Below are 27,641 nucleotides of genomic sequence, written 5' to 3' on the forward strand. Positions count from 1 at the left end.
GAAGCACGAAACCATGTGCTACAGCATTCCACAACTGATTACAGCTGTTCCAAGGGCATATATATCACATTACATGAGAAATCCCAAATTTTAGCTGCAATTTCTGTTGTACATGTACCCACGGGCATAAAATTTGACTCGAACGGTCAAAAGCCCCAAAATTTTTGTGCTCAAAGTATCAACCACACATCTGCATTTTCTCTGTCATGCATAGAACAAGCCAATTTGACCAAAATAGAGCAATTTCAGCAAAACCCCCAAATTTTACCAAGTGTTGATGTCCAAATTTCGTGGAATTCAACCTGCATGTGCATAAACTGACCAAATGTTTCTCAAATTTTACCCAAATTGCAAAAGCCCCCCAATGTGCATCAATGTCGAGAAACTATGTAAATTTCAGCCCAATTTGCAATTTCTGAGGCAAAATGTCACGAAATTCTTGCAATTTTTGAGACAGATATCACTATTCATCTTGCCGGTACCAAATCTGGACAAATCCCCAAATTTTCCAAGTCTCGCGTGCACTAATTTCGATGAAATTGAAAGAATTGCACTAAAATTTGAAAAGCCCCAAATGTCGCGGGCAAATGTGCACTGACTTTGCAATTTTTGAGTCAGATTGTCCAATTCGGTGTTGAGATCCCAAAATTCGGGAAAAGCTCCAAATTTTTGGCTCAATTTTGCACAGATCTGAGATTTTGTGCTTGCGCGCACGAACCTTGGTTAGAGGGGGAAAATTTCAAAAGATTTTGAAGAGAGAAAAAAAATGATGACGGGTCTATTGATCCGTCAGTCGTGCACCGTGAGCCCTGCTGTGGTTGTAGTCCATCGCGTGCTTGCCGTCGCGCATCGTTAGCGCTCGCTGGCCGTCAGTTGTTGCTTGTCAAGCGCCGACTGTTGCCCCCGTCATGTGCTGGATCCGCGTGTTGGTTACCGATTGCTTTTGGAGCTGTTAGTTTTCTGCTTGATTGCATGCTGGTCTTTTGCATGACCTATGCTACACATGTCGTTTCCACTTGATCCACTTTGCCTCACTTGTTGAGTGGACTTTTGTCAGTCCTGTGGCTTGACACTCCTTGGAAATGCGAACCTTGTAACCACCTCTCTGATATCAGTTTGTAGTGACGGGTTAGGCATGGAGATCGAGACAGTCAGTCTTTACGCGCAACGAGAGACATTGAGTGAGATAGAGCAGAGTAGAGAGTGAGCACGTTTGTAGGTACAATGACGAGTGTGTACCTTTAGGTTTTTTGGATAGATATATATGTGTAAGTACAAGTGCTAAGGGTGTGTTCACACCCGAGCACATTTAAAGGCACGAGGCCTTTATTCCCAATAGTCAGCAAATACTTGTCGTCGATAAGCTGCCTCAAATTTGTCACGTTGCGTCTTTGGGATATGCACATAAGCGTCACACCCAAAGATCCTGAAGTAAGAGACATCAGGCTTAGTCCCAAAGTAATCCTCAAAAGGTGTCATCCTGTGAATGGCCGAAGTGGGGGATTGATTGAGGATGTGGACTGTAGTAACCACTGCCTTGGCCCACAAAAACTGAGGTGTTTGTTGGTGCTCCATCATGGTGCATGCCATCTCGATGACACTGTGGTTCTTCCGCTCCAAAATGCCATTCTCTTGAGGAGTATTGATATTAGCAAACTCTTGGTGAATGCCTCTATCTCCACAAAAACGAGCAAACTCATTAGAAATAAATTCAAGACCTTGGTTTGATTGCAAGGTCTTCAATCTCAGGCCCAATCGGTTCTTCTAAAAAAAAAGCCAATCCTCGAAGTGGGAGAAAGCCTTCGACTTCAGCGCCAAGAAATAGACAGTGAAGCATTGACTTTAGGTTATGACTCTTCTGAGAGTCTTGACAGCAAGTTTGGTATATCTACAGTGGTTACACCTAGAGTTAAGTTCACTTGGTAGATATAAGCCTACTCATTTTAGATCGCTACTCAGGATACAAGTAGTGACTTGAGCTTAAGGAGCAGGTTTGAGATATGCAAGCTTAGTCAATCTACCTACTACCTATACCGACATGACACCTAGGTGTGTGTGTAATTGTCTAGCATGTGTGTGCCTTCAATAAGTTGGTACTTGACCTAACCATAGTTAGTCAGTTGTTAGTTCTTTTGGTCACTATGACCTAGTTCATGTATTGAGTTAGTGAGTATGTGTAATAGAGTGAACAGAGAGAGAGAAAGAGATAGTGAAACACAGAAAATCTGCAATGAAGAATGCTTTATAAGGATGCATAATTATACATGGGTGCAGAGAAAATATTTGCGTATGTTTCTACCTTGAGGACTTCGATCTTTGTCAGCCCCGAGTGCAGTCTCCGTCACTAGCAGATTGAAATCTGTCAGATACGAGTGTCCAAGATTGTTGCAAACTCAGCCTTATAAAGGCTTAAAAGAATGCTTGAAAAATACTCGAAATAATTAGATTGGTTGCATTTAATGCAACCGATTGTAGTCGGCGGACAGTTCAATTGTTGCCATGTGGCACTACTAGCATGGTAGGGGATGACTCTCAACAAGATTAGAGTAATTTAAATTGATGTGCAAGATTGGTGAGTATGACTCTTTGTATGTACTCCATCACTAGAGACCTTGTGTACCACTTGCTCGACAAACCAGGAGAAACGCCGTGTTGAGTAAGTAGCAGTGACTAGAGAGAGCCAGTGGGCTAAAGATGGAGTTTCATTGATTGCTGATGATTGGAGTGATACATGTAGACGATCCATTCATGGCATGGTTGCTTATTCTCGTAGAGAGAGATGTATTTCATATCTTCATATCATGTATCAGGGATAGGAAAGTCCGCATATGTACTTGCTGCAAAGTGGGTTATAGGTATTGAGCTTATTGGCTCAGAGCATGTTGTGGGATTTGTTGCAAATGGAGAGTTCGCAAATAGGGCAGTAGGTGCTATCATAGCAACCAGAAACGTTAGAAACGTTTAAAAACAAAACGTCTGAAATGTGTTTCGTAAGTTTCTTTCAAGAGGGGATAAAATAAGAAATGCGGGTTTTTTTATATAGGGATTTTTAATAGTTTTGATTGGGGAAAGAGGTTCTAAACCTCTATGGAACTCTCTCTTAAACAAAGAATGGCTAATTAAGCTGGAGTGATAATAGAGTCAATTGAGAATAATACATTATACGTTACATATCCACGATCCATTATTGACTTCTCACTTATGTCAAAGTTAGTCTTTGAACAAGCTATACTATTGTTTAGAACTCAAACATTATGATTCATAAATATTATACAAAGAAAATTGAAATTAACTTGTAGATAGCCTATCTATAATATGAACTGAGTCAAGTTGCAACATCATGATTCTCATTTCAAAACAAATTGACAAAATGTCAAAATCAAGAATGAATTGTAATATATCATAAATAACTGATAAATGAGACTAAAGTTGTATAATATTCAAATCTCAAGAAAAGAATAGATACTAGATTGACAAAGTCCAATAACTAAACAAAATCACAAAAAAATTAGTCTCTTATCCAAAATCTTGAGCCCTCACGAGTCATTACAGATTATAATCATCATGTTTAACATTGCCCAATAGTTTTTGTCAAAAAAACCATATTTTGAGTTCCAACTCACAAAAAAAAAAAACACCCACGTTTTTTACTCTGAGAAACGTTTCCTACTTTAAGAAACGTTTCGTAGGTTTCAAACTCAAAGAAACCCTTTTCTTAGTTATTATGGGTGCTATTGTATGGCTCATTGCTTGAATAACCTACTAAAGGCTATTGGTAACTTGTCATGGATTGCACCTATCATAGAGCAAGGTGCTCAAATGGTTAGCTTTGTTCTAAATCACTAGTTTCTTTGCCATCAATTCTCTTTGCGGTTGAAGAAGATGCTTTTAAAATACTTTGATACTAGGTTTGCCTTTGACTTCTTGAAGCTAGGTGGATTAAGAGAATGCAGTGGTGCCTTAAGGCAATTATTTCTTAGTGATAAGGTTCACCTCATCAGCATTGGCAGATACTCTTACATGTATCTTATGCTTGGAGAAAGCAAATAACTTAGCTTTTTGGGATGATGTAAAGCAGATAGATGCTATGGTATCATCTATTGTGAATTTATTGAGGGTTATGGATACTATGTAGCCTCGCATTGGCAAGGTATATGAGGTCATGGATAGGCTGAATGAAAAGCTATAGGAGTTGGCACCAGATGATGAGCCATATGAGGAGACACGTCATTTAGTGGTGACAAGGTGAAACTCCTATAGCTCACCCGTGCATGCATTTGCATTTGTTGTGAATCTTGAGGTCTAGGGCAAGGGTCAAAAGAATGACACTGAGGTTATGGATGCATGGAGACTTATATTGTCTCATCTAGTGCTTGATCATGGTATTAGACGAAAGATTAAAGACTAACTTTCGTCTTATAAGACCTTTTGGGGTTCTCTTAGTTGCAATATCAGGGCAGATTTGTGGTGGTGGGAGGACTATGGTTTGGATGGTCCTGAGTTGTAGCAATTAGTCATCCGTATTTTGGGTCAGTTAGTTAGCTCCTCTTGTTTGGAGCAATTGTGGAGTACATACGCTCACATTGCTTCAAAGAAGAGAAATTGTCGTGGTGTGGAGAGGGCAAATGATCTGGTATCTATTAGTGCTTATTTAAGGATGTTATGTAAGTTGTAACAGTATGACAATAAAGTCCGATTCATTCACAGAGTGGGAGATGCAACAAAAAGAGCAGACACATGTTGATGTTGAGGGAGATGGAGTAATTCATGGTAGACATGATGATGAGGTTGGCTCTTTAGGAGTACGTAGAGCAACCTTAGATCACGATGATGATCTTTGATTTAGTTTGCTTATCATGAATCTCATGATACATGTATATGATCATTTATAACAGTGTGATACGTGGGCCATTATGCCATACTGACATTATATTTGTACTTGTAGTTTTACATTTGCCCTTTGGGCTGTTTTGGCATGTTGCATTTTGCTTCAGTCTAGAGATTAGACTTCATATTTGTAGTCTTTTTTGGCAATGAGCATATTCTTTCAGCTTAGACTTTAAAGTTTAGTTCATTGCTCATTGATTTATGGTATGTGTAATATGCATTTTATAATCGACTAGCTTGACTCTTGAGCCTTGTAAGTTGTAATTTAATTTATAATGACTAGTTTTAGAATGATGCATGATATCTTCAAAGTTAAAATTAAAATGATTTGTCCTTGTGGATAATATATCTTGGTTTTAATACTCCACATGGATTATGAGTGAAATATTAATTTTTTTCCATAAATTTTACTTTTTCTCATGTCGTTTCTATTCCCATGTTCCCATTCCCTAGGTTTGGCATTCCCGTCCTCACCGTCCTTGTCCCTGTTTCCCATTTTTGTTGCTTGTTTCATGTTTTTGTGGTTTTGACAGTAAGTGGCTAGTTTCATGGTTCCATTGCTGGGATACCATCAATTCTCTTGAATTGGTGGGCTTTGAGGCACTTGATTGAAGGTCAAAAGCTTTGCTCTAGTGCTGAAATTGTATTTAGTTGAGTGTTACAGCAAGAATGTCTTGAGATAGTAAGATGTGATCAAGCAAGGATGATGCCCTTTATTGTGAAAATTGAGTGTTTGCTAAAATGCAATGCTTGATCTTGGACAAGGCATGTAGAATTGACAAGCTGAGAATGAGAGAATTGGACAAGAGGTGGGTTCTTCTAGGTCTCTTGAAGCTCATGATTAGCAAAAGAAAGGGAAATTTCATGATCAGTTTGAAGATTAGCTAAGGATGACAATTGAAATGTTTATGCAATTGGCAAATGATCCTCAGTTCATGCGCTTTTTGTACATCTTAAAAGAGGGCAACAAAGGCAAGAAAAGGAAATACTCTTCCAAGAGCTACAACAAGATTCTTTGAAGAAAGAGTCAATATGGTAGCATGATGTTCCAAATATGGATAATGAGCATAAGCAAATGATGCCAGTGGAGCAATTCATACATATGCGAGGCCAACTTGGAAGTAGTAACGACTGTCTGCCTTGATCTCCGTGTCTAACCGGTCCCTACAAATTGGTATCAGAGCGGGTAAGAGACAGCTCAGGTGTTGCAAGAGTCTCAGGTGGACTCGATGAGCAGCAGTGGACAGGTCGTGTAGATATCCATTGAATAGGTCGTGAGGCAAAAGGCCTGTGTAGCTGAGGTCGTGCTAAAAAAAAAAGGAACTGGCGTGTGTGGCGATTGGGCAGTCCAACTAACTAGGGAACCAACGTCAAGTTGAAGGTCAGCGGGCAGCGACCAGAACAGAGAGCAGGCGTGGTAACGACTGTGGTCCAGCGCGTGACGGAACCAGCGGGGCAAGGACAGGCCTGACGGGTCAACAAACCCGTCATCCAATTTTTCTTTTCTTCTTCAAAAAAATCATTTTGTTCAAAAACTCCTCTCCTCCGAGTGTTTGCGCGCGCAAGCATTGTGTGCAGATTTGTGCAAAATTGAGCCAGAGATTTGGGGCTTTTCTCGAATTTGGGGATCTCAACATAGAATTGGACTATCTGACTTAGAAATTGCAAAGTCGGTGCACATTTGCCTGGGAATTTTGGGGCTTTTCACATTTTAGTGAAATTCCTTCAATTTCACTGAAATTAGTGCACATAGAACTTGGAAATTTTGGGGATTTGCCCGATTTGATGTGAACAAGATGCAACAGTGATATCTGTCTTCGAAATTGTAGGAATTTGTGACATATTGTCCTCGACATTTGGGGATTTTCATGTACATGCACAAATTGGGCTGAAATTAACCAAATTTCTTGACACTGAGGCACATTGGACCCCGTGCAATTTGGGGCTTTTGCGATTTGGGCAAAATTTGTGCAGCATTTGGTCATTTTATGTACATGCAGGTTGAATTCCGTGCAATTTGGACATCAACACTTGGTAAAATTTGGGGGTTTTGCTGAAATTGCTTTATTTTGGCAAAATTGGATAGTCCTATGCGTGACAAAGGAAATGTAGATGTGTGTTTGACGCTTTTGAGCACAAAATTTTGGGGCTTTTGACTGTTCGTGTCAAATTTTATGCCTGTGGGTACATGTACAACAGAAATTGCAGCTGAAATTTTGGGATTTCTCATGTAATGTGATGCACATGCCCTTGGAACAGCTGTAATCAGTTGGATAATGATGTATCACTTGGTTTGGCGCTTCTGAAAATTTAATTACAGATCTGAAATCTGTGCTTCTGCGTAGTCATTTATTGCTAATTGGTACTTGTTTGTAGCTTGGTCACTTGGGTGACAGTTTGGGCCTTCATTTGCTGGTTTGTTGGTCACATTTGGGCTGAAAATCATGGCTTGCAGCAATGACAGCAGTAATCTGATACACATAAAGAAGCTTGAAGGCGCACACAATTTTGCAGTTTGGCAAAAACAGTGCTACAATATCCTGTTACAAAAGAAGCAGGCAAAGCCGATCAAAACCAAAGGGGCAAAGCCCGCGGACATGGATCAGGATGATTGGGATGAGTTGAATGAGCTTGCACGCTCAATCATAGAGCTGTCGATTTCTGATGCCTTGCTATTCAACATTGAAGGTTTGGATTCTGCATATGCTATATGGACTAGAGTGGAAGAACTGTATTCACAGAAGAGTGCTGCAAGCAAAGTGTATTGGCTGAACAAGCTTATGGATTTGCGTATGAAAGAAGGTACAGCAATGTCTACTCACTTGAGTTTAACTCCATTTTCAGCTAGCTGGTTGCCTTGAAGTTCATGATTGATGAGGCATTTAAGGCTACTTTCTTGCTTTGTACTCTACCAGAGAGTTGGGACACATTCAGGATTGCTATGAGCAATTCTAATGTAATCCTTTTGTATGCTGATGTAGAGAGTACTCTACTTATGGAAGAGATGAATCGACAGAACAATGCATCCAGTAAGTCTTCCAGTGCTTTGCATACTAGGGGCAGATCACAACAAAAGGGCAATTATAATGGCAAGGGATGCAGTAAATCATGTGGCAAAAATGTTGAATGCCATCATTGTGGAAAGAAGGGTCACTTTAAACGTGACTGCTACAAATGAAAGAAAGAGAAAGGAAAAGGCAAGAAGACAGATGATAGCAAGGAAGAGAAGAAGGACAGTCAGCCTAAGAAGTGCAGTGTAAAAATTGAAGAGGTGAATGTAGTCACTCATGATAGTGACAGTGGGAGTGATGTACTCTTTGTCTCTTCACACTTTGGTGTATATGCTTTACTTGCAGATACAGATGATGACATGCACACCTGGATTCTGGATTCAAGTGCTTCCTTTCATGTCACTCCTCATCGTGAGTGGTTTTCCGCCTATACAGGGGGTCGACATGGTGTTGTCCATATTGGGGTCAACTATGCATGTGAGATTGTAGGTATTGGCAGTGTGCAGTTACAGTTTCAGCATGGCTCTGTCTTTACACTTGAGCATGTATGGCATGTACCTGAGCTTAAGAAGAGTTTGATTAGCACAGGGCAGCTAGATCATGATGGTTTTCATACCACCTTTGGTGATGGAAAATGGAAGATATGTAAGGGATCTAGGGTTATTGCTAGAGGATGCAAGAGTGATACTTTGTATTCACTTCATGTATCAAGTGTGCGTGACCATGTTGTTTCTGTGAACGAGCAGCCAAGCGTTTCTTTGTGGCATGGCTGGTTGGGACACATGAGTCAAACAGAATGAAAGTGCTTTCTCGTTTGGGTTACTTGCCTTGTCTTCGTTATGCTGATTTTGAGCATTGTGATCATTGCATTTATGGCAAACATGCACAGACGTCACATAAAAAGTCTCTTTCTTTGAAATATTCTCCTCTAGAGTTAGTACATTCAGATGTTATTCAAATGCCGGGATTATCTTTAGGGGGAAAGAAATATTTTGTCACTTTGGTTGATTATGCTACATGGAAAGTATGGGTTTACTCTATTCGTAGCAAGGATGAAGTGCTTGATAAGTTTAAAAAATTCTTGGCATTGGCTGAAAATTAGACAGATAAGACACTTAAGTATCTTCGCTCTGACAATGGTGGGGAATATGTGTCCAAGGCCTTTTAGGCATTTTGTGACAGCAAAGGGATCAAGAGGGAGCTCATTGCCTCTCATAATCCACCCCAAAATGGAGTTGCAGAGCGTATGAATCAGACCATACAGGATAAGGTCCGTACGATGCTGTCTCATGCTGCATTACCCCATGGTTTTTGAGCAAAGGCTGTTATGACAGCCGTTCACTTGATTAATCAGTCACCAAATAGGTCTTTGGGGGGGGGGGGGGAGTTCCCCAAGAAGTGTCGTCGGGCAAGCCACCTTCATATGCTCATCTGAAAGTGTTTGGTTGCGAGGCTTTTGTGCACATTTGTAAAGAACAACGCAGCAAACTTGAGCCAAAGTCGTGTAAATGCATTTTCCTAGGATATGGTAAAGAGGGTGAAATGGGGTATAAATTGTGGGATCCCGAGAAAAGGAAAGTAGTACGTAGCAATGACGTTATCTTCCGGGAAGATCGCATGCACAAACAACCCGAAAAGACTAAGGAGGTCCGTAGGGTTGTATTCCAGGAAGAAATACCTTTTGGACAGCAAAATGTGCCCGCTGTACAGCAGCAAATACCTGCTGTAAATGAACTTGTAAATGCTGGAAATGATCAGCTAGCTATTGCCCATGAAAATAAGCCATTACATGTGCAGGAACAGCCAGGACAGCAAGTTGTTAATGCTGATTTGTAGGGTGAAATACCAGGACAGCATGCTGAAAATGGAAATTTGCAAGAACAGCTAGTAAACAATGACCATTGGGTTAGGAGATCGTCTAGGGCTACTAGACAACTTGACAGGTTTGTTCCCGGTGCAATTAATGTGGCTGAGGTATGTCATGTTGACAGACTGTGGTGAACCGTCTTGCTTCAAGGAAGCAATGGACAGACAGGACAACAAGAAATGGTATAAAGAACTTTTATTGCTTTGTTTAGCATTTGATAAAAGTTAATCAAATGTGCTAATGTGACTTGCACATGTGAGGTGTAAGTTAATTATTTCACAGTGTGGGACCTAAGACTTTGGAATATTAGTTGATGCCAAAGGCAAAATTTGTAATGAGTTATGTGTGACAAGTACTTGGTGGTACTCGGTGTTAGATTTTGGCCTAGACCAACTTATTGGCCACTAATGTTAGTAGTGACATTAGAGATTAGGTGTTAATTAATCAATTAATGCCAGTCTAATGTTCAACAAGTGTTCAGGGATACTTGAAAAACACAAGTTGTGTGAGTCACAAAGATGAGGGCAATAACTAAGGATGATTGCTGTAGGAGTTCTAGATGATGGTGATAGGAAACTAGAGTGAAATGTAGGTTGCAGGAGTAGCGAGACTAATGGGTGTCAGTTGAGGATCACTATGACAGCAGTTGAAAGAATGAGGTTGATGTAGATTAGACTTTGGAGTAGTGTAGGATGCGAAGTGACTATGTACACCATCTATTATAGATGTGGAGCCAATCTAGTAGTGAAAGATTGCTTATTGGACACAAGCTTTTGGTGCATTGAGTTTGAGTTTTGGGTAGTTTAATGAGCTAAGTAAGGATTGATGTGAAATGCTTTTTTTTGAGCTTAATAGGGCATCGACCAATGGGTGTACATCAAGCTATACAAGAGCCTACCAAGATTGTAGAGGCAATGGTTATCTTTCCCTGCGAGCCCAAGTATTTTATATTTTGTGGGTTTACCTTTTTCTTTTCTTTTGATTTTTTAGTTGCCAATCCATTGACAAAATGTTTGTTGTGCTAGAAATGAAATGCGTTGTGTCAAAAGTGGAGTAGCAATGGAAGTATAAATATATGCTGTAATAAAATACTAAAATACAAGACAAAAGAGAAAGAGAAAGAAAGAGCACTGAAAAACGCAATACAGTTGAGAACTCAGATGTATGCTCGGGAAATGGAATTTATATATCCAACATGAGACAATCATATACAAGAGTGAGCCACTGGTTGCGTGGGCATTGGCACTGGCTCCTCTCTCCACAGAGTCTCAACACATGTGATGATAGATGAGTCATTGAGTGAGGAGGAGGAGCTTGATTATATAGGATAAAAATATGTCCTCAATATGATCAGGTCGGTCAACATTTATCGCTAGTTGGTTAGCAATAAATGCTTAATATGACCATAAAATGACACAAATAAAAATGCCTAAATATCCTAAATAATGTCCCCAGTCTCTACATGCACAGACTCACACATGAGTTGACATATCTGCAAATACCCTCTCTCAGATCGTGGGTGATCTGATACAATACAATGGTACAATGAGAATGAGTCATGAACCATACAACATAGAACCACAAAGTAGAACCATGGATATCTAAGTAGTGGGTGATGAAGCCACCGCCAAGGTGCCTCGGAGAGAATTTGAGGTCGATGTTGATCGTACCAGCTCTTGAAAATAGAGAAGATCATAGTATATCTCTATGTCTGTCCCAATGTCTCTTAGTAGCATACATGACCATCCTGTCAAAAAGGCCTCTAGAACTTATGTGACCATGGATTCCCCACCTTTAGCTAGATTGCCAAAGTGTCCCCTCATGTGAGCTCATGACTAGGAACCAAATCCGCTCTCTGTTAATGAAACAACCCATCATGAACTTGGATGTCAATCCTAGCTTCGGGATTTGAACCTTCCAGACTTCAATCAATGCGTCAGAGAAGTCTCTCTTTGGATTTTATGCATATGTATAGATGTATAGATGAGGCGCGGTTGCCCCATCTCACTATCCTCTCACACTCCCTCTCTGGCACCGAAGAGTAGTGAGGGACGCCGTCATCACCACTGCTAGAAAGCAATTGAGGAAGGGGTCAGGAGTCCCTTTCCGCGATCCGAAGAAGCTGATTCTTTCTGCGCCTTAGACTTCTCCTTGGTCAGAGGATCGGAGTCTGAGTTGGAGGCAGAAGACGACCCGTCGGTCTAGTCCACATCCCGCTTCCTCTTCTTCTCCTTCTTCCTGGAAGGCGCTAACTCTTTGCAGCCCTTTCGTAAACGGTCGTCCTTCCCACAGTGGCAACACTGGGTCCTCGACTTCTTCTTCAAATCCCTCTTTGAAGCTGCAAGAGCCTCACTAGAACCTGATGAAAGCCTCCATTGTAATTGCAATGATGCCTCATGCTCAAGCAACATCAAGGTCACATATGTAATACTGACAGGAGTCCATGATGTTTGTGCCCTCAAAACATTTGCCACTTCGTTGAACGTTGGATGGAGTTTGGAGATTACAAGTCCAATAAGATGAGCCTCTGGAAGGGCAGACTGCATTTGCCGAAGCTTGTCTTGGATTTGGGTCACACTAATCAATGTATAAAAGGGGGATTTATAAAAGAACCATGGTTTGAGATGAGACAATAAGAGTGCATGGAAGATGTTTCATGAAAGACAGTCCCGCCCCCCCCATACAGATTACATCACTAGATGCTTGGCTTCAATATGGGAGATAGTTGTATGATCTACAAGGATAGTTAGCTATGCAGCCCCCACACGCCTATAGGCCAAGACATGGTCCTTCTTCACCTGGAAAATGGATTTACATATCACAAAATGGAAGGGCAGCACAGGATGAGGATGAGCTAGTGGCTGAACATTTCTCACATGCTTGCGACATACTAGCATATATGTTGAATAGAGCGGTATGTGAGGGCTTCCCTATGAGCTACTCAGACAATACTATAATTCCTCTCTTTAAGAGTGGGCGATCCTCTTGTAAAAAAATTCAAAAGAAATACTCGGAGGTTCTATAGTGTTTACCAAAGCCTTTGAAATCAATTTCATTTTTTTGTTCTGTGGACCATGGATACTCTTTGTTTCTATGAAAATGCCCAGTTTGATGGCATATAAAACAATGACCTTTAGTGTGATTCTCATTGCGAGTGGCTTTGCACAATCATCATTTTTCTTTGGTGACTTTGAAGGCGATTAATGAGATGCTACCGGGGAAGAAGTTTTCTCTGGCTTGAAGTTAGAGGTGGTTCAATGAGAGTTGTCGATCGCCCCTACTTGCATCCAAAGTATTATCAAAATTCTTGGCGTACTTATAGATGTCTTGTAAAGAATTTAAAGGGTTGTAGAGCACCTTGTTTTGGTAGTGCGGCGGCAACCCGAAGAGATAGTGCATGTAGAGTAATGCATGTTGCTGGGTTCTCCAAGGCCTTTATTTTATGAAGAAGATCCTTAAATTCTTGTGAATGTATGTCTAGGTTCTTCTTTCCCATATCAAACTCAAACAACTTGCAAAAATTTTCAATCTAGTCATCGGTCACAAACTCTTTTTGAAAAAGAGATTGAAAGTCTACCCATGTATTCAAGTTGGGATGTAGCTACGCCCACTAAGTATACACCTTCCCGTGCAACATAATCTATATTTGTTCAATACTTTGAGGGTTGTTAAACTGACAGAGATAAAATAAGTTGTCCATTTGGCCAGCCACCACAAGTCAAATGTTGGTCTTATTGCATTTCTTCGTTTCCCCTTTAAAAGGACTAGTTGGAATTGGAGAGGGAACATTCTCACGGTTGTGGGCTCAAATGGAAAATGAAGAGTACACAACTCTGTCAATTGCCATTTAATGTCTTTGATTTGAGCTTGCAGAACTACCAGAAGGGATGAATTTGCATCAGACTTCACGAAAGAAGATCCTTTTGGGATGGTGTGCGTGCTTGTATTCGGGTTTGGAAGAAGTTGATTAGGCATCCTCCATGTGTTGAGGTTTGCTCACAGTTGCATAAAAAAGAAGGCATCCTATGGTATGGATAGAAGAGAGTGGTGTGGAGAATGGAGAGGGTTAGAGAGGATGTGGAAGATTATTTTAGAAAAGAAAACACGGGTAGGAGATGTTTGAGAGATGAGAGTTGAGAAATTGAAGACTATTTAATAGCTCAATAGCTTATCACCAAGTCTTTCCCATTAGGCACGCAGCCCTTTTTCCCATCAATTTTCTTGCCACATAGACATTAGGCACAATCCTCTCTCTGTCCCCCCTCTATTTCTCTCTATGTCACCTCTTCTTGTATCTTGTCTCTCTTGGACAATTATCTTGCCACATAGGCATTAGGCACAATCCTCTCTCTCTCTCTCTCTCTCTCTCTCTCTCTATGTCACCTCTTCTTGTATCTTGTCTCTCCTCGACAATTACGTCTTCCCTCTCTTTGACACCAACTTTCACTCTCTCTCGTTGACACATTAACCAAACATTAATGTCAAAGATAATGTTAATGACATTATGAATAGTATTAATACTATTGTAAACAATAATAATAATAATAAAATCAAATGTGATTTTGAACTTAACATTAAATGTTAATGATATAACAACATTAAATGTCACATGAATTTGTTGATGTTTATTTCGGCTACAAGATTTGAATTATTTGTAATGGTCTATCATAGCCTTGGAGTGGCATTTTTCCAAGCTCCAACCTTTAGTACAAGTGAAAATCCTTGTGCACAAGCATCTCCCCACCACCAACTTGAACATGAGTATTGAACAAGAAGTGTACCTTATCCCATCCACCACCTACAAGATGTGCCTCTTGTGCATGCGTCTCTCGCCTATAATGTCCCATACCACCCTAAATGAGATAAAATCATACTTGTTAGATGTGAACCATCACAGTTCCATGAGCGAATAGTGATTTTGTGCATGTCATTGAATCGTGTGCCAAATAACAGGTTGACACTCTAATACTAATAAAACATCCACGAGGATCCAACTTGCACAAGAGATAGACATGTTATGTCCTTGGACATTCAGATGGCTGCTAGTAGCATTAGTCATAGTGTCGTGAATTGACTTAGTGTGAATGCACTAAGGGCACTTTAGGATTAGGGCAACTGAGTCCTATTAAATGAAGTGCTCTTAGTACATTTGCACTAAGTCACTTCATGACCATTGCAACCGATGCTACTAGCACCCATCCAGATATCCAAGGATAGTACACGACACAAGCTATGTCCATGAATATAAAGGGATTGGACATCAGACTCACCTCCTTACCATAGTGCCAAATAAGTTCACTCCCAAGCGTGGGAGCTAGCCACACTTCAAGTCATGACCAGTTTCCACAAGCGGGTGTCCCATATCACTAGACCACACCACCCTAGTGTATAGATGCATTGGCCTATAGGCCAAGAGTCCAAGAGGGATGATCACTCTATGATGTGCACAATAGAGCCTTGAGTCCCATAATTACTTTTGTTGTTGTAACCCTAAAGTGCCCTTAGTGCATTTCCACCAAGTCAATTCATGACTATTGTGACCAATGTCAATAGTGCCCATCTAGATGTCCAAGGATGTAATCGGTTGGGTGCTGATTACCATTGCCACTCTCACAAACACAAGCACGTTTTCTCGTGAACCTTGGTACACACATACATACAATTGTATTCATGTTTTTAAATGATAAGATGCCATTTCTTGTATGATATCTTTACATTGTTCTTGTTTTGTCAAGCATTGGGAGCTTGATTCAGCTAGTAAAGAGCTTTGTACAAGTGAAATATCTTATACTTGTGGCATAGGATCATCAATTGTTGCAAGAGTGGGTTGTCCTTTCCCAAGTGGGAGCTACTTAATCTTGCTAGTTGAGTGCTTTGATCAAGGTGCAACTCCCTCCAACTTTGTTTCGGATAGATCAAGATGTTATAGTAAGGGGAGCTGAAGCTAAAGGAATATAAGGAGGAATCATGGGCACAATAGATAGAGATGATTTTGTGTGCTATACCACTCCTTGAGAGCTTGAATAGATGGAGGTTCCCTCTAGGGGTAACAATGGCTTTGGTGATGAAGAACGCTCGATGAAGATGTTATAAATCTTTTCTCCATGATGGGCGAGAGTTGTGACACAAAATGTTTGTTTATGTGCTCTCTTGGCCCAAATGCTTTTGGTAGCTTAGGTGTTTAGCCCCTCTGGAGTTATAGTCGAAAAGGGGGACATACCATTTTCCTTTAGAATAGGAAATAGAAAATTTGAAAATATGAAAATGGTTGATTGGTTCGTGCAATGCCTTCTCATATTTTTTACTTTTTAAAAAAGTGACAATGGTAAAACCAATATTTGAATGGTTTACTTCCTTACATAGTCTATACTTTCTAATTAGAAAGTGCGCATGGTAGGATCTTCTCTCTTCAGGTTTCTTATTACACACCTCCCTCTTCCCATGACATCTCTTTTCCAAAATGCGTGCACACATGCACACATGCACGCAACTTGTGCACTACAAAGATTTGTTTACACGTACAAATTTAGAGATCGAGCCTTGCATGTCTTTTTTTTTTTTTCCGTAAATGAGCCTTGCATGTCTCTCCCTTCCTCTCTCTCTCTCTCTCTCTCTCTCTCTCTCTCTCTCTCTCTCCAAAGTGTACTGTAAAGGATTTATTTGGATATTTATTTAGAGATCAAGCCTTGCATTTTGGTTAACATATATCCTGTTGAAATGTTTGATGTTTGCAAAAATGGCTTGTTTCAATGTTGCAACTATCACCTTTCTTTTTTGGTGGATTTGTAAGACCTATGCAAAACTATTATGTTCAAGATTTTGGGCCTATGAAAGGTAGGACCATTGCATTGATTCTTGGGATTTTTTGTCTTTCCTTATGTGCAATGTATTTGCTGTAATCATAATTGATTTGTTAGTTTTAAAATTCTCATTAGCTGAATGTTTGGAGAACTTAGTAAAAAGTACTAATCTTTTGCACTTGTCATCCATAAGATATTTACTTTTATTCTTTTTTTAATCTCGTAATCAAGTGGCTACCTTGGAGATAAGCCACTTATTGTATTAACCCATTGACTTGGGTTTAAATCTCCCTTTTTTTAAAAACCTATACTAAATGACCGTGCGGAATGTAGGAATTGAACCCAAGACCTTTTGGTCACCACTTGTTCAACTTAGCCAACTGAGCTACACTTGTTTAGTCAAGAGCGATTTTTTTAAATATTTTTTTTTTGTTTTTTTTTTTGGTGGGTGTGGGTGGGTTGGAGAAGGAGCTTAAATTAAATAAAAGTATTTACATCACACCTTTTAACCAGCCATGAGAATCCTAGCAATTATAAGTCAAGCGAGAATGCTAACAAAACATAGCATACAAATATAATGTAGGTGGCACAATTGGAGTAGAGCGAATAGTATCCAACCAAGGAGCAGCCACATCGGGGAGGACCAAGTCTGCTGAAACCATGGAAGAGATCTACCATGATAGTAATTCTCGAACATGAGCCACATGACCACGAATACTCGAGGCTGAATCAAAATAAAAGGCAGCATGGGTGCGCCAAATGTGCCAAAGAGTTGTCCAATTGAGAAAATGGAAGAGATAGGGGGTCCACACATGGGAAACAAAGCTCCAAATCTGTGTTGTTAGAGGGCAGAGCTGAAGGGATGAATTGGTGTCTCATTACATGTAGTGCAAAAGATACATCAACCATGTGAGATCTTGCGGGTACGAAGTATATCTCTAGTGGGAAGACGTACGATAAGTAGTCTCCATATAAAAACTTTTCCTTATTAAGGAATCTTGGACCTCCACAATTGAAGAAATATGTCTCAACACTTCTCTTTGCTATCTTGAGCAAGCCAAACTTATTGTCTTTCTCAATTACCCAGCTCTTATCCTCAACCATCTTGTGGTAGATTTGATAAGCCAACCTTTTCTAAAGGTTATTAGGTTGCTCTTGCAAGGTTGACCAAATTTGGTTATAGCCTCAAGGCACCCGAAAGTATTGGCGTATGCGATGGAAGAATAAAGATAGGATTGCCTAGGAATGACATCATCACATACCATCGGCAGCCCCAATCTAGCCATTTGATTAAATTGTCTCGGTGTAATTCTTTATTTGGCCAATCGAGTAGCTTGAAAGAGGCCAACACTTTTTCTTATAACGAAATAGTCTCTTGCCAAACTATAAAGTGAAGAAACTCTTGCCAAGAGACAATCAAACAATTTAGGAAAAATAATTGTGAAATTTTAAGAGGTTGTGCAGAATTCAACACATGCCATCAAGATGCTCAGATAGCCATGTGACCATGGGAGGTACCAATCTCTTTGATAAAAATTTTTACTTCATCAGTCCAAGGATGACTTTGTACACATAGGGTTTGCAAAAGTACCATTCTCAGGGCTATGATATGAAGATTGACATCCAACAAAGCAGTTCTCCCCAATAGTTTTGTAGTAACATGCTGCCAAGATATCCACACCTGGCCCAAATCATTGCCTTTCCTTTTCCACAACAAAAGCAGATAGGCTGCACCAATTCCGGGAGAAGTTTTTTTGGTCCGGGGAAGCAAGGGTAAAAATAAGAGGCCATACTAATCATGATAGATTGAGCCACTTTGAGCTGCACATGAAGAGGCCAGCCCTGAGTTTTCCAATACATAAACTTGTTATGAAGTTGGGAGGAACATTTAAATATTTATTCGAGGAACATTGTATTTTATGCATAGGTAACAAAATGTTATGTCACATTATACACATGATATTGACTAATTCAAATGATTTTATTTGACCCCTCCATATCTTCCGAGTTAGGCCCTTGTGATTTTTATCACCTTGTTTATTTTTGACAAATCGGATCTGAAGGTCAGGTATTTGTCAAAGCCCTGAAAATCATATTTTTGGTTTGTAAAGTATCATCAAGAAGGAAGACTCGTAGTTCCAAGATCCCAAACTTGGAGTGCTTTTCAGGGCTGACGCGTTCTTTTTTGAAAAAATTGTGCCAAAGCTTTGAAAGTGAACCGTAAAGTCAAAGCGTACAAACTCAAAACACCTGGAAATGAAAGCAGAGGAGCAAAAGGCAACTTGTATCTAAGGCATGCGAAGGCAACCACAATTAATCTTAGAGTAAATGTTTTGTTTTTTTGGTGAAGTTAAGCCTTATCAAGCCTTTCCTGCCCAATACAAAGCTATTTGTGGTATCTGAAAATCAATTTAGATCCTTGCTGTCATCTCCATAACAAGGGAGTTTTTGCATTGCCTTTTCTTCGCGAGGCACTCTAACCTCATTTGCATCAGGCTTACCTACTGGTAAAGCGCACACCAGCATGAGGCAGAGTGCTGCATCAACTGACAAGAACCTAGAACTGGGGCACTAACTATGCCAACCGAACATTAGTATGCAGATTAGCATTACAAGGGCATGTTTCATCAACACACAAGGATAGACAGATTACAGGCATCAACAGCTAATGCGGTCATCAATTGAGACGACCAGAACTGGTGGCTGTTTTTGAAAATACATTGATGGGTTGAGGTTATTATTATGTGTTCACATTCCCTCCACATTTATAGTTGATAAAAGTAGATATCTCCATTTACTGAGCTGATAGTCATCGAGAGCTTCTGTTCTGCTGTAAATGTAATGTTTTTGATGGTGCTTGATGTTTGGCCAGTGTTTGAAAGTATATTTAAGTCTGTAAGTTTGAGTTGCTATCGACCTGAGATATACTTGTAAAGCCCAAATCTTTGATTCCTGGAATATCTTAGAAATTGTAAATCAGTGCTCTTTGGTTCTGGGGCATGGTAGTGGAGAATGTGTAAAAGTCCTTTAAAGCTTACATTGCATGCTGATGTGTGGTAATTTTTAGTTGAAGGTAACACTGTTGGTGTTTGTGTGGTAATTTTTAGTTGAAGGTAACACTGTCGGTGCTTGCAGGAGTTATTACAAGTGTACAAATCTTGGATGCTCGGTGCGGAAACATGTAGAGCGATCTTCGGCAGATCCTAGAGCTGTTATTACTACCTATGAGGGCAAACATAATCATGATGTTCCAGTTGCACGAAACAGCAATCATGATAGTGGTGGATCAAATGCAACCACAAATTCTCTCCCTCCACACAATACGAATCTAGTGAATAGACCACCTTCTGCAGTGCAAGATCAAATTTCCATGGGAAAGTTGCTGGATGACAGGTTGAAGGCTGATGAAAGGTCGATTGGTTTGGATCCAGGGGCTGCACAGTTGAGGCACACCTCAGCATCCTCTGTTCAGGCAGTTCAGGCAAGCAAAAGCCAAGGAGAGAGGCTGGTCCCTGCATCAATCTTGGTCCCTGCATCAGTAAGTTTTATTAGTGGAGGAATGAATGTACTGCCAGGTTTACAGGGGCCTGAATCTTTTGGACAAACATTGATTCTCAGGCCTAAGGAGGAACAGGATGAAGGCAACGTGAATCCACCTTCTTGGCCTTCAGCATTTCTTAACTCTTCTGTGACTCGTGGGATGATGCATAGATTGACAGAGGGGCCATAAAACCAGAAGGAGCAATCTGGTTAATCAGGCTGAATCATCTATACTCTTCTGTGACTTGTGGGATGACACAGATTGACAGAGGAGTGGCAAAACCATGCGAAGTAATCTGGTTAATCAAGCTGGATTTTTGTTGTAAATGCTCAAACAAATGTGATGGTTTAACAACAGGCAGAGGTCGTTCTCCTAGAATTTTTTGTGTATATTGCATCTTGAAGGGACGACTTTGAAACATCAACATGACTATATCATGCGCCAGGCAGGTCTCCTGGGTTTTCTTTTTTCATCTGTCATGCCATGCTTTGGAGCACATTCTCAAGTGCATCGAGAGGTGCTAGGTACATGAGGCATGGCTGCGAAGCATTGAGCTTTAAGTAGTTTACAAGAAAAGCTGTCAGTTTGTATAATGTGGCTCTCAAACAAAATTAAGCCACCTCCCAGCACAAAATCAAGCTGCCTTTTACAAGTGGCGACTTCATACAGCCAGAAAATCTGGTCAATGTAACCCTTTATCCTTCATTCTTTCGGGGTGTTTGTGTTGTGACAGACAGGCATTTTACTTTCATCTGATTGTCTGCAAGTATTTGAAATAAGAGAGCACTTGCACTGGAAGAGTTGATGGTCCAAGTGTACTAGAAGATGGACGATCTTGGATCTCATAGAAAATACTGTACATGGAAAGGGTACTGGTGACAAGAGTTGCCCCTTTCTCCTTGTAATTGTGGGGACAAGAGTTGCCCCTTATTCCTTGTAATATCTAAAGATCATCAAGAAAGTTGATACAATTCTCAAAAAGACAGATTCGTAGTTTTTGGCAGATGAAGCCTAACAAGTTCTAACAGGATTTGAGGCTTTAAAATCAAGCAATCACCCCCTTCACTCAAAATGAGTAATTAGTGGCAGGTCTCTGGTTGAATGTACACCCACAGTGTATTCAGTGTTTTTTCTATTTTTGTTTATTATGATCAGACAAACGCAAAGGCCCCATCTTCTGCACTGCTTTTCAATCATAATTGAGAAAAATTAAGAGTGTGAACCCGAATTTTAAAGCAGCAATGACCCCCTAAATCATGTTGGTGGCTATTCAATTTTCACAATCAGCAGGCCGTTTGACAAATTTTGCAGCAATGAAGCGGGATGTATTTTGCTGTCATGAGTAAAAAATTTTGATAATGCAAGTATAAGTTCGGTCAAAGGAACTAATGAGGATGATTGACAGCTTTGACTCTGTCAACCATATTAATAATTAAAGGAAATACTGATGTTGGTAGGGTTTGTGAAGGGCCAGCAATTGCAAGGGTGCAGCACTTGTGTACTTTGTCTTGGATTTGGGGGGTTTTTTGATGAGGGAAAGCTTGAGTTAGGAGGTGGCCTATTTGGAGAGGGCAACAGGCTGGTTTTAGCAGAAGCAAAGAGGGGGAATGGCTGCGAGGGTAGCGTTAAGAGTGGAAGAGGATGCACCCCTCGTAGTCGTTGACTTGCATCGGTTGCTAGAGATAAAGTGTTGTTGGGGTTGGAATAGGATTTCTTGCAATATTGGATAAAAGGTTTGACATGATATAAGTACTAAATGATGAGGAAGTGAATTGTAGATAATTTGCTTAATGAAGGATTTTGGAACTTGTTGCTCGGTAGATTTATAAAATCCAAATCATGCCATTAGAGTTGTGTTTTGAATTTTGTTGTTTGAGATTATTGAGGGTGATTAAGGTGAACCAAGGCCATGTGTTTTGGCCATTTAAAAAGGGGGCCATTTTCAAAGGGTGACAAAAGGAGACATTGAGGGCTAATTATCGGTGTCCACGTGATGAGGTAGATATTCTTTACCTTCCTATGCTTAATCCCAATCTCGGAGTCACTCACCAGGAGGTTTTGAACCTTACACCTTTCATAACACATGCACTCATCCTATCATTGGAGTTGGTAGGAGGGGTACATGTGCAAAGCACATATTTTATTGTGGCATGACAAAGAACATGTCTTCTTTGTGACCTCCAATGTACTTGATGTCTTTAGCACCTATCAAATATAGCCAAAATGTGACTCCCTAGTTCACCTTTCTCACAATCATCCTCATTATACTCAAACGAGGAAAATTGCAAACACAACACTTGATGGTGGAAAAATGGTCACAAGATCCACTTAGGATTGTATCATCTCTTTTATTTGCACCTAAAAGGATTTCATATCGTGAGCTATAATGCTCTATGTGCTACAATGAGATATAATCTCCATACCACCTCACCTCTTTTGTTTGCAAAGAAAGGCTTGCATATAAAGATGATGTTTTGCTATGTGCTTTGTTCATTTAGCTCACTATTTTGCTTTGTGCATGGTTGGTGTTTTTGTGGTTTTCTTCACCTTTTGAAAGGTTCCCTTGATGTGAAATATTTATAAGACATCTAGTGGTAACATGCACAAATCAACTAGGCCACATGGTTTGCAATGTTGGTAAAGGACAATTTAATAATGCCATGCCATCTTTGTTGAGATCAAACCTTTAGGAGGTTGAAGGTGAGGGCTTTAGAAGGTCAAGAATCTCATAGCTACATGAAACATATGATGTTCAAATTTGTAAGATGGTCTTTTTGATAATTTAGTTCATGCATTTAGGATGTTGCAATGCTAATGAAGGACGAACTTAGGACAATGTGTCAACTTTGTCTAGTATGTATTATGTGAAATATTAATTATTAATGTGGAAGGCTTTGGTGACAAACTCGGGTAAGAGTTCTAGCCATGAGTGAATGTAAGAAGAGGTGATTGTAAATTTGCAACTTGCAAATCAATATATCCAAATTGGCTTAGAGTAGACCTTGATATTATCCATCATTTGGAAATCACTTCTTTATCAATCGTTGGCACCTAGTTGTGTGATGAACTATACCTTGTATTGCTTTAATTTCTTAGGATCTATATCCTCTGCTTCTACTTTCAAAAGCATCAAACCTTAACAAACGTGTTTCTTTTCATCTTTGAAGTATAGTGAGTATTATAATCATGCATAATCTCTTAGAATGATTTTGGTGCTATGTGATTCATCATCATTTTCTTTCAACATCTTATATCTACAACCAAATGCTCACCATAAAATTTAGAAAAGCTATCATTGATCATAGTCTAATAATTCCCAGATTAGATCCACAAAGGAAAGTACGATAAATTGAAGAAATGGAACACCAAGCACATCCATCCAGGGTGCTTGGTATGAAGTCACTTTTGAGGGAATCTGATGATAAAATGCACTTTATGCTAACAATTTGACAATCAATAAAATAAATAGCATAATGGATATGACTATGATAAAAGGAACCATAAGTAGCTTTTACATACAATATGATTGCTTGTAAAAAGATCCTTTGTGTGTGTGTGTGTTATAAACATACATTGATAGATTCAAACATAACAATGCATGGATATACAAATCTACCCATTTCCTATTCATACATTGATAGATTCAAACATAACAATGCATGGATATACAAATCTACCCGTTTCCTATTCAATCTACGAAGATGCCCTTTAAATGACACCTTTGGTATGCAAAAAAAAAAGGAATTTAAAAATCATTTCTTTTGAATCCACTTCATAGACTCACATATTTTTAAATTCCCTTGGAGGATAGGAAACTTTTATTAGGCTCTTCCCTTAGCCATTTTTTGTCTTCTAACATGCATCCATGGTGTTCAATGGAAGCATTGTTAATGATTCAAGTTGAAATATGGAATGTTGCTTCCATTGAGCCTTTCCTAGATGCAAGGAAGGGTATCTAAACTTTATCAATTAAATAATTTTGAACTAGATACTTTTGGAGATAAGGAGAATAGTTCCCCCTCTTTGTGATGGGTCAATGCATGATGAAACTAGATTACTTTTGCAATCAAATAGAATGAAGGATTATGTCAATAGCATGCAATATGATAAAGTCATAAGTAGTCCTCATTGTTGTCTAATTTGGTTATACAAATTGCATAAGCACTTGAAGGTTCCTATGTCACATAAGTGCAATTTGTTGTCACCTTACTTTCATGAATCAGAAGTTTGAAAAGATCTTTGGAAAATTCCTCTTATATTTTGATTGTGTTCTTACAAATAAATAGAGCTTAGAGACTCTTGTTGAATCCTAATTAGTCAATTGGATTTAGTTGCAACAATTGTAGAATCGATTCATGACACATCTTATTGAGAACATTTTCCAAATTGCTAATGAGAATTGTTTAAGAGTACACAAGTGGAAGTATCGAGAGATATTGGCTTTACAAATCCTTTGGTTGACTTAGGACAAGGATTGACTTGTTGAGTTCGTAATCCATCACAAGCTTATTTTGATATACATTCTAGATTGCTTAAAGTTGAGGAAGGAAAGGAGTTAAGCTACATTATTGTTAAGTGGTACAACCATGTGAGTGTGAAATGGAAGAACCATCTTATCTTGTTGATTCTCATCCTTTGTTGTCCATAAGGCATGAATTGCAATTTGTTTTTCTTTACATGTAGAACATGGTGTCAGTAAAGATTGGATTGGTCTCTATGGCCATTCTTAAAGGAATGATATTAGGTTTTTCATGGCTACAATTCATGTTCCATGTTATATCAACATACATCATTGTGAAAGCTTGTGTTCATTTCTCTTCTTTGGCCAAAAGGGGTAATGAGTTTGTCTATGAAATCACAAGAGCTATGATAGGACTATAGCTCATAGGTAACTCCAATGCACATTAGTTCAAGTGATGAATCAATAGGTGATGGAACAAATGTTTGTTATGGAAAATCCTCACCCTCCCTAGCTTGGCATATCCAGTTCTCGACATCAAGATGCAAATTAGCTTAACATGAGTAGATAGCACCCTTTTTAGTCATGTCCTACTTGTAACACGAGCCAAATCTTGAGAAGCGAATAATGTAGTAAACTACACCACAAGTTTCAATCCTATTTCGAAAACTATAAATATTTTTATACATTTGAAATCACCCATCTAGCAAACAATATATTTTCTAGAATCTTAGACCTTTAACTAGACAATTCTAATCCTCTAATGATTGGACGTGATTTACTAGAGATAGATTTTAAGGATCACAAACTCAAGCTTCTTGGTGATCACTTTCTTCTTACCTTGCACAGCAATACACACAATTCTAAAACCAATAGTTGAATGAAAAGTAAATGATGTCACTATTTTACTTAATGCATAGAAGGAAGTTTATTCTAATCCCACATTGTCATTTACAAAAACCACCTTGGTAAACTAGAACCCTAATTCATCCTCTTATAATATGGCTCAACAACAAACTCCTCCTTAAGAACATGATATGATTAATCAAGTTATAAACAAGATGTCAAAGAATGGAATAATTTTAGTCATCATCAACCACCACTTGGAGAATCACATTTGGTTAAAATAAATTCAACAAAAGTTAGGCTTCTCAGTATTATAGCTCAATATGGCATTGATGCCCTTCGAGACAATCTAGTTCAATCTAAGCACTTTAAATACTTAGAATTGTCATGAGGATATTGACATTTAAATTTACATTGCAAAATAGACTAAAGACCACATTTAAAACTTTTAGCTTGGCCTTTATGAACTTAAAGTTGTGGCTTTCAAATTAAATGATTCCCCTAGTTTTTTTCAATGGATTGTCAATAATGTTTAGTAGATTAGTGTTTTAAGACAGAGTTTTAATAGTTTGCATATATGAAAATTTAATTTACTATGAAAGTTTGGAAACACATAATTTGCACCGCACCCAATATAATCCTTAAAATGTCAAAAAACATGATATAAAATTATGATGTAAGAATATAAATGGGAAAAGATAAAATTCAAATTTCTTGGATTTATTTTCTAACACTGGCATACGAATATAATATCAAATAACTTCAAGGATTTCCATGAATCATGAACTCTTTCCATAGGTTTTGCCTAAGGTATTTGATGTAAAAATCCATTTAAGAAAATTATTAAGTGAAAATATAAATTTATTACACCAATAAATTAAAGGAGATAATAAATTTTACTTCCACCCTTATCTATCTTGGTTTGAGGGAATTTTTTTGACTTTGTATAATTATTGCAAATTGCAAAAGGATGTTGTGTTGCTCCAACAAAGATACCAAAATAATTGGTGACCATTATGGTTTATTAGTTGAAGCTTAAATAAACTTGAACAAAACCACTCAACAATAGAGAAAGAACTCCGTATTGTCATGTGGGCTTTCCAAAGCTTCTTGGCTTTGATGGAATGCATGAGACTAATCATTAACCAAGTGTTCCTCTTCTTACAAAAACTTAAATCCCCTCAATCATTTATTATGTCGATTGTTAGCTCTACATGATCACACTTTTCATATAAAAAGTACAAAAATAAAAGAAAATATTATAGCTAATTGTCTTTCTCACACACATGATATTCAAATTATTTCAACTCATTGAATTCCTACAGAGGTGAAAGAGATACATACTTTTAGAAATCAAGAGGAGGAAATAAACAATCTTAGTTTGGGCATTATGAATAATAATCCAAGCTTACAATAAATTATTACTTGTATGATAATATATTTTACTACATTACCCCCAATAAAGAATTGCACTCTTACGTTCTATAGCCATGCTCTTCAATCCCGTGATGTAAAGGCATTATGGTCTGATCGATATTTCATTTTTTGATGGTCACATTCATATTGTTAGAGGTATAGTTTGTGGTTTCTTTTGTTTTTATTGCATGTTACGAGGATCAGGGTGTTTGATTGTATGCATATCACGAAGCTTTCAGTCGCATTTATGTAGGTCATGTTGAATTTTTCATAGGACCTTAGTGGAAATCTAATCTACGCCTTGTTAGCTATTCTACAAGCATCTTTTGTTTCTATGGTGTGTGTGTCTTATGATAATTGGCACCTTAGTCCCAACATGTCCAATATGCTCCCCTTGTTTCCTAGGATTACTCTTGATTGCTCACATTCCTAAAGTATTTTCATAGTGATCTCCTATTTCCTCATCTAGGAATTTCCAAATATCTTACTTTATCCATAAATTATACTAGTGACTTGCTTTAATATATTATATGTCTAAATCTATTAATATGTGTCGTGAATGTTGAACTTTTGAAAATCCGATTAGAAAATCCATTGGATTGCTTTAATTAACTAGATTATTTAAGCCTTCTAAAGCATTAGCATGGTAACCTCCCCTTGAAATAGATCATGGCAACAAGTATATTATAGTCCTAAGAATGCCTTATTGTATAATGTGAAGTACATTCCTTAAAAGATGCATTGGTCAATATCATAGCAAAGTCTCTAGTTGATGATGTAATGGTTTGACATTCATGTCCCAAAGAGTTTTGTA

General features: G+C 38.7%; 1 protein-coding gene across 2 annotated transcripts in view; it reads left to right on the top strand.

Moving 5' to 3' along the window:
- The window catches only part of LOC148027151 (putative WRKY transcription factor 4), a 40,136-nt gene extending 18,963 nt beyond the window's left edge, over positions 1 to 21,173 (top strand). The window contains exon 5 of one of the 2 annotated variants that reach the window (XM_087691688.1): positions 19,701 to 21,173. In XM_087691688.1, coding sequence (XP_087547814.1) covers positions 19,701 to 20,295 — 595 coding nt within the window. In that variant the 3' untranslated portion in view covers positions 20,296 to 21,173. The remainder of the gene's footprint in view (positions 1 to 19,700) is intronic. The other variant, XM_087691689.1, reaches the window with a different exon arrangement.
- The last annotated feature ends 6,468 nt before the right edge of the window (positions 21,174 to 27,641 follow it).

Source organism: Lygodium microphyllum, chromosome 13 (genome assembly GCF_053477565.2).
Source record: "Lygodium microphyllum isolate KBCC chromosome 13, Lygodium_microphyllum_v1.1.10, whole genome shotgun sequence".
Lineage (NCBI taxonomy): Eukaryota > Viridiplantae > Streptophyta > Polypodiopsida > Schizaeales > Lygodiaceae > Lygodium > Lygodium microphyllum.